This window comes from Nothobranchius furzeri, chromosome 10, assembly GCF_043380555.1.
Source record: "Nothobranchius furzeri strain GRZ-AD chromosome 10, NfurGRZ-RIMD1, whole genome shotgun sequence".
NCBI lineage: Eukaryota > Metazoa > Chordata > Actinopteri > Cyprinodontiformes > Nothobranchiidae > Nothobranchius > Nothobranchius furzeri.
The window spans coordinates 67877082-67888557 of NC_091750.1; the positions used below are offsets into that span (position 1 = coordinate 67877082).

At 40.0% G+C, this 11476-nt stretch overlaps 2 protein-coding genes across 4 annotated transcripts in view; one reads left to right on the top strand and one right to left on the bottom strand.

The window, feature by feature from the left end:
* The window catches only part of arhgef12b (Rho guanine nucleotide exchange factor (GEF) 12b), a 49895-nt gene extending 44819 nt beyond the window's left edge, over positions 1-5076 (top strand). For 2 of the 3 annotated variants that reach the window (XM_015961903.3, XM_015961904.3), the window contains exons 32-36: positions 158-439; positions 511-714; positions 784-968; positions 2225-2297; positions 2382-5076. In XM_015961903.3, coding sequence (XP_015817389.3) covers positions 158-439; positions 511-714; positions 784-968; positions 2225-2297; positions 2382-2395 — 758 coding nt within the window. In that variant the 3' untranslated portion in view covers positions 2396-5076. The remainder of the gene's footprint in view (positions 1-157; positions 440-510; positions 715-783; positions 969-2224; positions 2298-2381) is intronic. The other variant, XM_015961906.3, reaches the window with a different exon arrangement.
* An 825-nt stretch (positions 5077-5901) lies between these two features.
* Positions 5902-9927, bottom strand: tlcd5b (TLC domain containing 5b). The gene is made up of 3 exons (XM_015961907.3): positions 8796-9927; positions 8169-8370; positions 5902-7234 (listed from the first exon to the last, which is right to left on the bottom strand). The coding sequence occupies exons 2-3, from the start codon at positions 8362-8364 to the stop codon at positions 6693-6695; spliced, it is 738 nt and encodes a 245-aa protein (XP_015817393.1). The 5' UTR covers positions 8365-8370; positions 8796-9927; the 3' UTR covers positions 5902-6692.
* Between the last annotated feature and the right edge of the window lie 1549 nt (positions 9928-11476).

The following is an 11476-nucleotide window of genomic DNA, read 5'->3' on the forward strand; positions in this document are numbered from 1 at the left end:
GTGGTTCCTCTGAGGCTTAAACTGGTTTTTAGTTCATGTAGTGAGTTGAGCCAAAGCCATTTTGCTACACTATGAACCACCAGCTTCATTTTCATGTTTATTTAGTTAAATTTGACTAAAACCTGAACTCAAAAGCCTAAACTTGTCTGGATTCCAGATAAAGACTCTCCTCTGGAAATCCAGCCTCCCATCAACCCCTTTGAAGACATAAAATCAGAAGATGAAGAGAAAGTTTTGTCTCAGGAGGAAGAAGATGAGGAAGAAGTTCTGGTTGTGGCCAATAGACTACAGGAGGAGGAGGAAGAGGTGGATGAAGCAGAAGTGGAGGCTTTTCTGGATGGGCAGCTGGCGGACAGACTTCTGCAGGAGATTGTTGTTGAAAACAATCATTCTGAGTTTAACACCTCCTCCTCTAAAGCTGAAGAGGCTCTGCAGACGCGTAAGATCACATATTCTGTCATCTCATATTTTTAAATGACAGAGATTCATTTTTATAATCTTGTGTTTCAGTGTTGATGCTGAAACAGGTGATTTTTAGTCACATGATGAGCAGAGAGGCAGAGGAGACAGATGAAGGTAAACCCAGCGGCGCCTCAGAGGATCAGGCAAATCAGGGTTCCCCTGCTCAGTCTGACGGGATTAGAACGTCTGAGAGTTCAGAGGCAGAGCCGTTGTCTGTCCCCACAGAGGAGTCCGAGGAAACCCAATGTAATGGTACGCAGCACCAGAGTGTGCAGGAAGCTTTTACTCTTTAGGTCTTTGTTAATTTTCTTCTTTCACCAGGTGGTTTCATGGTTCTGGATTGTGAAGGAGGCCCAGAGGAGATGAACGATGCTGAAGCTGAGGTTGGGATCGACATGAGGAAGCTGCTGTCCTCCTCATCGCTGGCAGGGAGCAGTGGACCCGACCTCAGCAGGCAGCTGATGACCCACCTGCGCCTCCTACAGGCCAACCTGCAGTATTTGAAGGTAGCTCAGATACAGCCAGTCACAATAACCAGCGTATTCACCCCCCCCCCCCCCCCCACCACCACCACCACCACCACCACCACACACACACACACACACACACACACACGGTTGTGTAGAAGTGCATCGTTGTCAGAGTGAGGAAAAGAAATTAAAGGCACGATGTGTAATATTTTTACTTGATTACTATCCACTTCTATGTAGCGGTTCACAAACTTCACCAGTCTCCACTTTTGGTTCTTTTTAAAACACAGGAAAGTTTTTTTTTACCTTGCTAACGTTTCGTTTGCCGACTGCAAAACATCCTCAGAGCTGACGCTGATGGCAGCGTCACTTCCTTCTCCGTTTATCCACAGGCAGCAGAGGACGTTGTCGCCCTCTGCTGCCTGCTAACGTCCTCTGCTGCCCGCTCTCCCCTCTCCGATGATGCATCGCCATGCGCGATCCAATGTGTAAACCCCCATCGTCTCTGTTCATAGTCCCACATCCACGTCTCCTTATCTCGATTGCTTCTTTTATCCATCTTTTGTATTTTTATTGTTCGGTGTTTATCATCCTTGTGTTGTCCCAGTCCAGTACGTGGTTTTCTCTTGTGCAGTGATCGTTTACGGCTGAGTTCTTTATTGTACTTTCTGCTTCTTCTTTTGCTGCTCTTGTGTGTCTTTCTCATGTAGCTAGGGCCAACAATGAGCTAATACTAACAAGGGCCAACTGCTAATAAATAAACCACGAAGTAAAAAGACCCACACTGTTGAACCAAAAAATATTTACTTACAAGTCCAGTAGCAACAAAGCCAGGTCACTATCAGCCTGATATTTTACAGCCTCCTTTAGCTCCCTCAAACTAGTGTAGCCCGCGCTGATGCTCACTCTGGTTTTAGCACCTTTATTTGACCTTTTACAAGGTAATTTCTTGTTGTAACAAGTTTTAAACATGTCTTTATAGTGAGATATTTTTTCTGTGCTGCTACGGTAATACATTCCTGTACAGTTGCATTTAAAATACAATTTTTTTAATTGATTTTTATCTCATTCACTGCCATTGACGACGGCTTTACCGATCAGGAAACGTCTGGCAGCGAATGAGTTAAACAAAACTGCTATTCAGCTCAAATTGAACGGATGCAAAGCTAGTAGAAAATGTGTTTTCTTCTGTGTGTGTACATGTGTGTGTACATGTGTTTATTAGTAATCTCACAAACCACTGGACACATTTGAATGAAGTATGAGTTTTTGTTGTTTTAATGTTCTTACAGGAGGTAGAGCTGAAGTACAAAGAGCTGCAGAGAATCCAGCCCAGTCCAGCAGAGGACTCCGTCCACAACTATGGTGGGCTTCATTTCATTCAGTCAGCTGATTCCTCTCCATGTTGCATCCATATTAATGTTGTTTATTGTCTTTTAAATGCTTCAGATGGAGTTCAGTGACCACAGACCTCCTGATCTCCTCTGGAAGGGCCGTCTCACCTCGTTCCATCCTTCCTCTGACACACCTGTAGAGGCCTGGAGTTCCACCAATCAGCGTCTGAGAAACATATCGGCTTATTTAAAGGACTAACCCTGCTCAACTAGTAATCTTTCAAACACTGGATGTACAGTACAGGAAAGAAGTTGAGGGTTTGTTGTACATAGAGATGAAGAGACTATTATGAGATGCTTCAGCGCAGCATAAGAATAAAAGCAACTGTCAAATACTGAAAGTTGCTCCGAGATGAAAATGTAGCTACCGTTTATAAACGTCGGGCTTTGCAGATGATTAAAGAACGCTGAGGTGACTCTAAACCAACCCGACGCTCAGAAACTAAATCACTAAATAAGAACACAAGAGGAAACTTTAACTTTGAAAACAAATGATAATACTGTTCAAGAATTTTATAGGATTTATTTTTTTTATTTATAGTAAAAATATTCCGATATAAACCAAAATCTGATCTCTAGGGAATTTAATTTAACGTGTTAGTTGGAAATTACCAAAAAATCAATTTTCATTAATCCTGAAAGTTATTATTCTTCAGAAGCATTTAGCATTTCTTCTCCTGTGTTTGTTTTTGTGAAGTTGGAGAGCGTGTTGGCCCTTTTCTTGTCTTGAACCTTCCTCTGTGCCGTGTTTTTGGATTATTGCTGTTCTAAGATCATCCAGGACCCAAACGCTTAGCTTGAACTTGTACTTGGTGAAAAATTAGGCTGACGGTAACCAGTTCAAAGGTTTAGTCTGGTAAAATTTTGTTTATTGGAGAAAATCGCAAGACCAACACAAATCAGGTTGTTGAAAAATGACCACTTTAACCCCAAAAGCAGCTCAAAATAAGGATCATAATTTCTGATTTAATCTCCTAAAGTACATGGGATTTATTTATAAAACTAAACATACCATTTCCTCCTGCTGCCCCCTAGTGGTCAATGGTTCTACTAAGATTAAAGAATAAGTTGGAAGAGGTAGTTTACGGTGCAACCATCGACATTAATATATGGACAATGGGTTTCCATAGGCTCCAATAACAAGTTTTTGTGCTAAAATGGGAGGTTATCATCAGTCTAAACGCTACAGCAGAGGTAGTATATAATATCAAAATAAAATAATTAAAATACAGTTTAGAAGAAACAGGAAAGCAGGGCAGAAGTAATATAAAAACGTCATCTGTTCAAACTTTGGAGCATCAAAGTCTCTGAATATTGAATTATTCATTATTTTAATCATTTTATTTTGAATTAGCAGCTTATGGGTGAAAATGAACACAAATCATCCTAACTGTAGTCTGAATACTGGATCCTAATCAACTTGCTCTTCTGGACAGCCACATCAGAACTCCTAACATTCCCATTTTTTAGTCACGATTTAGGTTTTTTTATTCTTTTTTTTTTTTTTTTTTGGTTTTTTATTTTATTTTTTGCTCATAATTAACTCATTCGCTGCCGGCGTTTCTCACCATTTTTACTGTTTTTTTAAGAGTCGCAGAACGTTGCACGCTAGGATGATGTCGACGCCAAAACAACCAAAACAAAGCAGAGACTCACCTCTTACATCAGGAAGAATCTGGGCGTTTCGAGCGTTATCCGTTCTTTCATAATCCGTTGTTGAATTGTGATCGGCAGAAGCTTTTCCAATTCGCGCCTCACTTTTTTACAGCAGCGGCCCAAAACGATTTCCTAACACATGGATGTTCTGCTTCTTGATCAGGTGACGTGTGACGTATGCGGATGAAGATCGGCTGTAGAGCTTAGATGTGTGTTCTCACGGCGCGGGGGCTCGTCCGACGCCCACACATTAAAAAGATGGCAGTGAATGAGTTAAGGTCTTTTTCTTTCATTTTACCAGAAAGGGATGGATTTTTAGGTTTTCCTAAAGAAATGGTCACTGCCGTAAGATACACACAATTCATGTGGAGATACGGTTTACTTGGTTTTGTAGTTAAAAGGGACGAGCACCCAGCTTCTGCGTTTTAAATTTCCTGAAATGTAGCATCATCTAGAAAGCTCCTCTACGTTCCATCATGTTCTTATGAGTTCAAGATATTATGCAGAAAATAACTGATGTGGTGAAAGAAAGCCACAGTAACTGAATCATTTGTGGGTTTTCTGCAGCTGGTTTTTATGAACATGCTTGCAGCTCGTTTTCGATCAGGAAGAAGTCTAACTTCACCGATCTCACTTTAGCTTTGATTTAAAGTGGATTATTAGGGAAAAGATCCCTGAAAAGCCTCATAGATTAATAACTGTAAGCATTGCTTTTTTATTCCTGTCACCATGATATCATGTAACATACCACCACTAATTATTCTCACATATTTAAATGTTGGTTTTTCATCTTATTTTAATGTTTTTTAACTGACAACAAAACAAACAAACTGAAAATGAGCTTAAGGTGTCTTATATGGTGGTGAAGTGGGATTTTTATGGCGTCGGACAAAAATCTACATATTCTTGAATGATTTTAAAACCAGTTTCCCTCAATGAGACCTTAGAAGTTTCATCTTTATAACCTCGAATGTTTCTCTTGTCTGCACTGATGTCATTTATTGAATGTTTATATGACTCTAAGAGTCGCAGTTTGCCCGAATATAAAATAAAAAATTGGAAAAAAGGCATTAAGTAAATAAAAGGTGGATTTGTCTCATTTCTAATTTAGTTTCTGAATATGAACATGTTTTATCTTCTACCAGCAGCCTATTTAAAGCTCTAATTATGGCGCTCATGGACTTTTTGTTTATTGGGAACCAATTCTTCCTTTTCACTTTTTCACTACTGTTGCTGCTCTGACATCAAAATCCTCTGGTGCCCCCTTGTGACCTGGGGACCCCAAGCAATTGTCTGCCTTGCCAGTTGGCTCGCGGCGCCTCTGGTTTGACTTTGTCTGTGAGATGTGTCTGGAGATGTTTGTAATCTAAAACGAAAACATCTGTTTTTATTTAATTTTCAGAATCAAAGTTAAGCACTGAAAAATAAAAGATTTTATTATCTGGTACTTGAATGCATCACAGCAAAAATGTTTCAGCAGATTTTATTTTGGAAAAAGGATTAAAAATAAACTAGTTATGGTTTATTAATAATATTAATATTTTGGGCTGCATGGTGGTACAGTTGGTAGGTCACAGATTTGAATCCCATCTGTGGCCTTTTTTTGTTGTGGAGTTAGCATGATGTTTGTGTGTGTCTCTGTGATGGACTGGAGACCTGTCCAGAGTGTCCCTAGACACGCTCCTGGAGACCCTACTGATGAAAAGCAGTTAGGAAGATGAATAAAATCTTAGTTTTTATGTTTTCTGGTCAAAAAAGAAAAATGTTCTGTCTTCAATTAGAAAATGAAAAGCAGAAACTACTTAATATAAAGCAATAATAGTGTTTGTTGTGGCCTTTTTGTTGGATAAGGCATGCCTTAAGTGCACAATGAGTACTGGGCTGAAATGTCCTTACAAATAAAAGGGCAGTCCAAAATGCATGTTCGGATACGCTGATCCATTTATTAAAGTAAAAAGGCAGAGAAAATAAAAGCAAAACTCAGAGAATATTGATGCCAACACTATCCTGCACCAGAGCCGTGTCCAGGAATTTTAAAATGGGGTGGCCCATATGGGGCACTTGTTTATGCATGGGTGGCACCAATGGTTATGCTTATTTACGTATTTACACAAATCGTTTATTTTTTTTTACTTTCTTTTAAATTTTTGAGTTTCACATTGCACAATCACCATTTTTTCTCTTCATCTTCTAGTTTTGTGGTGGTTAGCAAGTCACTTCTTGTTGCATTACTGCCACCATCTGGAGTTGAGTGGGACTAAATACTTTTTATGTGAATATGAAAAATAAATAATAATACTACAGAAATGTTCTGTAGGCCTGGGCTAGAAAACAATGTGAAAGGAGCATGCAACCACACACCTTTTTGGAGTTTATAACCCAAGCCTTTTGTCGACATTGTAAAGTCAATTTGAACTGGAACTTAGTGGGGGTGGCACCTGGGGTGGCCAATCAAATTCTAAGGGTGGCGTGTGCTACCCCAGGCCACTCCCTGGACACGCCCCTGTCCTGCACGGTCAAACCGTTTGTCTCCAAAGCCACACACACCTGTCGCTTGATTAGGCCACCTTTAACCTCTAAGTAGAGCCCCTCCCAGAGTGCCCTCCGCAGTAATTGGCTCCAGCAGTGTTTATCATAAGTCACAGCATATAAAATAGCTGCACATAGCAGCTCTGTCCAAACCATCAAATATAAATGAGATTTTAAAGCTTCAGTGGCTTTTAGTCTGAAGCAGGTTTTCTGTGTTGATGCCACTGAGCTGATGGTTCTCCATCCACTGTTTATACTTGGCTCTGCTTTTCTTGTACCCAAATCTAGCTATGTCCACCATGAACACCCACGCCAGCAGGTACATCACTACCCCCCCGAGCTTCATAATCATCAGTGTCCTGGGGGAGGTGAGCTCACAGTAGAACATCACAGTCCCCACACCCACGCGCACCGTGGCGAAGAGTAAAATAAAGAGCAGGTCCACCGCGTCCCCTAGCAGGCCCTCGTACAGGCCCAGCTGGCGGAGGAACCAGCGGCTCTGGAGCAGGGGGTTGGTGATCTCGCTGCCAAAGATGACCCCACAGGTTTCGCAGCCCGACACGCCTGTGAACAACGCCAGCAGTATGCCCAGGATGCTGGCGGTGTGGTGGGCCATCATGACCGGGCCTTCGGTGCGGTAGCACACACACCAGCTCAGATCAAAGAAGAAGTAGCCCAGGCAGACGGCCAGAGAGAAGACCTGGAGATCTGTGTTTTCTGTCCCTGGAGGAGAGGAAAGGTCTTTAAGCTTTTCTTTAAAAAAAGTTTTTAATTTAAAAGCTTTAAATCAGGGGTGGGCGATCCCGCTCCTCAAGTGCCACTGTCCCGAATGTTTTAGTTGTTTCTCTGCTCCAACACACATGGTTTTAATCAGCGGGTGAATAACAAGCTTCTGCAGGACCTGGTGAGCTGCTGAACAGGCTAATTAGGTACGTTGGAGCAGGGAAACAACTAAAACAGACTGGATAGTGGCACCTGGAGGACCAGGACGGCCCGACCCCGATTTAAGGCTTCATTAATGCAGCGCATGGGTCAGTAAGAGTCAGTATTTTACCTGCGTCAGAATCACAGATATTTTAAAAAGTATTTTTCCAGTTAAAATTGGTAAAAGTATTTTTATGTCAATTTTTACATGAAAAAAGTCTTTAATTTCTAAACTAACTTATAGCTTCCTCTGCTCCGTGGCTGCTTCAGGTTTCCTAACGCAAATATTTTCTAATCTATTGTTTTTGTTGGTAGGAATAATTATTTAATGGGTTCACTTTGATCAAACATGAACTCTTCTCTGACGTTCCTGATTCTTCCAGCTGAGATCACTGCTGTCTCCTGCACTAAACACAACAACTGCTGTTGTGGTGGTAGAGCTAATCTGCCATTTAACGACCTAAGTAATATGGCTTACTGATAAAAAAAAATTATTGATCTAATGTTTTACTTCATGCAAATCCAGTAAGAAAAGGTGCAGCAAAGCTTGTTTGAACCCTCAGGACACCAGCCACTAAAATTAGCACCAATATTTATTTATAACCTCTTAAAACGGCTTAATGACGGAGTTTATGCTGAAGGGGCATCAATCTGAGCCTCTTTGGAGTAAAAGTTTAAATTCACGCCTCCTCATGGTGCAGTTTTAGGTTCCTTGCATCTCCATACTACTGACCTGCATGTGTGAAGGGCCAGGGTCCATCAATAAACACCACATATGCTGTCAGCAGCACTATGAGGACCCCGTGGGTCAACGTGACCAGGCGGCAGTTCCACTCAGCTCCCCGATGAGGAAAGGTGCAGCAGAACAGCAGGTAGAGGCTCAGCCAGCCAATCAGGCTGCAGGCCACCTCTAACACCGGCATGTCCATCTGGATCTGAATGATAATGATAATGATGATTATTATTATTATTATTATTACTATTCAGCATCACTTGTTTCTGTTATTCTGTAAAAAAAAAAACTAGACTGTAGAAAGAGTCATCTCTGCCCTGATTGGTCAGTTCTCATGGCCCGATCAGACTCCGCCCCCAAATATTCTCCACTAAAACTTGACATTCAAACAACTTTTTTGTTTAATCCAAAATTAGAATGTCCTATAATTGCATTTATGCTATTTTTCACACAAAATATCTCAAAGAACAACAGAAAATGTGTTTTTATTTTTGTAATTTTTTCAGATAATTGATGATAAAACTGCAAATTATTATGGAAGGCTTTAAAAAACATGCAAAATATTTTATCTCAGAATAGGTGGAAAAATAGAAGACTAAATCCTGCATGGCTGCTCTACAGACTTACCTTAACTCCCCTTTGTCCCAGTTGTCCTAAAACTCGTGACCCATGTCATCTCTGTCAGGCGTCCTCAGCCTGCGTCCCTGTTCATGTCCCATAAAGTCATAAAGTGTCCCACTAACTGTCCACAGCTCAGGTGGACAGGAAAGCCATGTGCACACCACCATGGACAGTTGGCACATCCCGAATCCCTCCCCCTGGATCGCACACTCGATCCTCTTAAAAGATTACAGCCTCTGCAGAGACCTGCTTTTAGTTTTGGACAGGTCGGGTGGTGCCAGGCTGCTGGGACTCATTCAGGACGTATCCTCTCATTGATCTTCATTTTCTGGATGATTTCATTTAAGTTGTTGAATATTTGAATAATTAATAAGGATTGATCCATTTTAAAATTCTTAACTGAATATATTTATTAACTGAATTCAAATCTTTATTGAGTTTCATCAGAAATAAACAAAAGATAACGTAGAATTAGAAACAGCCAACCGATCTATCTGCCCCGATCTCGGGTTTTTTCAAGATCGGTGATCGGCCAAAACCTGCAATCAGTTCGCCCCTAGTTCTAGTTAAAGCAAATTATTGCTATGGAGTCATTTTTTTGGACAAATGTGTCAAAACAGGTACAAAGGTTTGGTTTTCAAATTTAGAAAACTGAAAGTCTAATGGAACAAATATGATTTTGTAGTTAAACAGCAATGCTATATGTTAATTTATATTTGAGAACATGACCTCATGTCCAGTTGAATCTGGTAATGTTTCATATTCATATTGGTTTTCTCAATAAAAGGAAATTCAAACATTGACGTAATCTGCTTTTAATTTAGACAAAATCAGTATCGACAAAAATCGGTATTGACTAAAATCGGTATCGGCAAGTCAGGTTTGTCTCAAGATCGGTGATCGGCCAAAAACTGCAATTGGTGCATCCCTACATAGAATCTCTAAATTTAAGTATTTTGCCAGATTTTCACCACTTCATTATATTTAACATTATATTTTTTACTTTATATTTAAAAATAGGAAATCTGTAAGCTTGTATGTTTATTTTTCATGTAGTTGTAGCTTTTTGTTCATGATTTGATATTATTCTTGCTCTAAAGCAAAATTAAAAACCCAACGAGGCTGTGATAATACATTTTTTATTTCGAACATGGCTGTTTTTTCAAACTGACTCATAATTTTGTATATATATCTATATATATACATATATAGATATATATATATATTATGTTTTATTCATTTGGCAGACGCTTTTATCCAAAGCGACATACAATTTATAACCTATAGGGCATGTTGTGATCTGTGGGGGAAACCGGAGCACCCGGAGGAAACCCACACATGCATGGGGAGAACACGCAACTCCATGCAGAAAGGCCGCAGCTGAGTTTCAAACCTGCGATCTTCGTGCTGTGAGGCAACAGTGCTAACCACTGCACCACCATGCAGCCCCGATACATATATGTATGTATATCGTTGATATTTTTATTTTTGTTTTGTTTTTTATCGAGAACTTGTGCAACTATTTAAAGTTGCATTGGTGATTTAATGAGCAGTTTTAAACATTTTGATCTCACCTGATCTGATATAATGATGATTTTAATGAGTTTAAATACAGCTTTATGGTGCCACAGCTTATGTTCAGTTATTAGAAGATTTACTGAGCAAATGCAAACTTGCAGTGCATTTGGAACAGTCTATAGCTACAGAAAAGCTCCTCTTGACACTTTTATGCTCTTTAATGCCCTCTAAGAGGCAGAAGCCTAACCCAACCCACAGACAGCGTCACTTCTCTACAGAGTGCAACGCATCCTCCAGCTGAAGCAGGTATGACCTTTTCACCTGTGGCTCTTCGGGTGTTTTAACTCAGGTGAAGCTCGGGTGCTCACCTGACAGAGCTGCACCATTAACTCACTTCCAGAGTCAGCTATAATCTGAGATGAGAGTAGATGATCGGCCTCAGCTGAAACAAACAGATACTTCCACTGTGTTACATTAATTAGTCATGCCATGATGCCCTCTGAGGAAAATTAATTTCTATGCAAATAGAGAATTTTCTTTAAATTTGTTTTTTTTAACAGAGATCTGTGTAAAAAGAAAAAGTGTGAATTATTTCTAAAAATATTAAAGAAAATCTAAACAGAACGCATTAATACAAATTACTTCTTTTTTTTTTTTTAAATTTACTCTCAGCTGTGTCATCTTTAATTTGAAAGGAAATTCCTACCATTGTTTTGTTATTACACAAAATGGTTTTGCATGCTGGGGTTGTTTTTTTCTTTGAGTAATTTAGCAAATAAAAAATAAAGTAATCTAGCATCTGCAGCTCTTAATGTTCTTTCTGGGAATAGTTTTTTATTTAACAAACTTTTGAGTCAACGTGGACAATGTTTTCATCCTTTTTTAAGCATTTTAAACTTATTTCTGCTTCTTGTTTTTAAACATTTTGATTTATTTTTGATTCGTGTGATGTTTATATTTTTATTGGCACAGGATCTCCACAGGGCTGTGTACTTTCTCCTCTGCTCTTCTCCCTGTACACAAACTGCTGCACCTCGAGCCATGACTCTGTTAAACTGATCAAGTTTGCGGACGACACCATCCTCATCGGGCTCATCTCTGACGGTGATGAGTCCGCCTACAGGAGGGAGGTGGATCGGCTGGTGTACTGGTGCAGCAGCAACAACCTG

What these genes read in the sequence shown, in the direction of transcription:
- tlcd5b (XM_015961907.3), bottom strand. Translation starts at nt 8,364, where the DNA reads ATGGACATGCCGGTGTTAGAGGTGGCCTGCAGCCTGATTGGCTGGCTG. An exon ending in CTGGCCCTTCACACATGCAG is followed by an intron (nt 7,235 to 8,168) that starts GTCAGTAGTATG and finishes CCTCTCCTCCAG; the next exon opens with GGACAGAAAACACAGATCTC.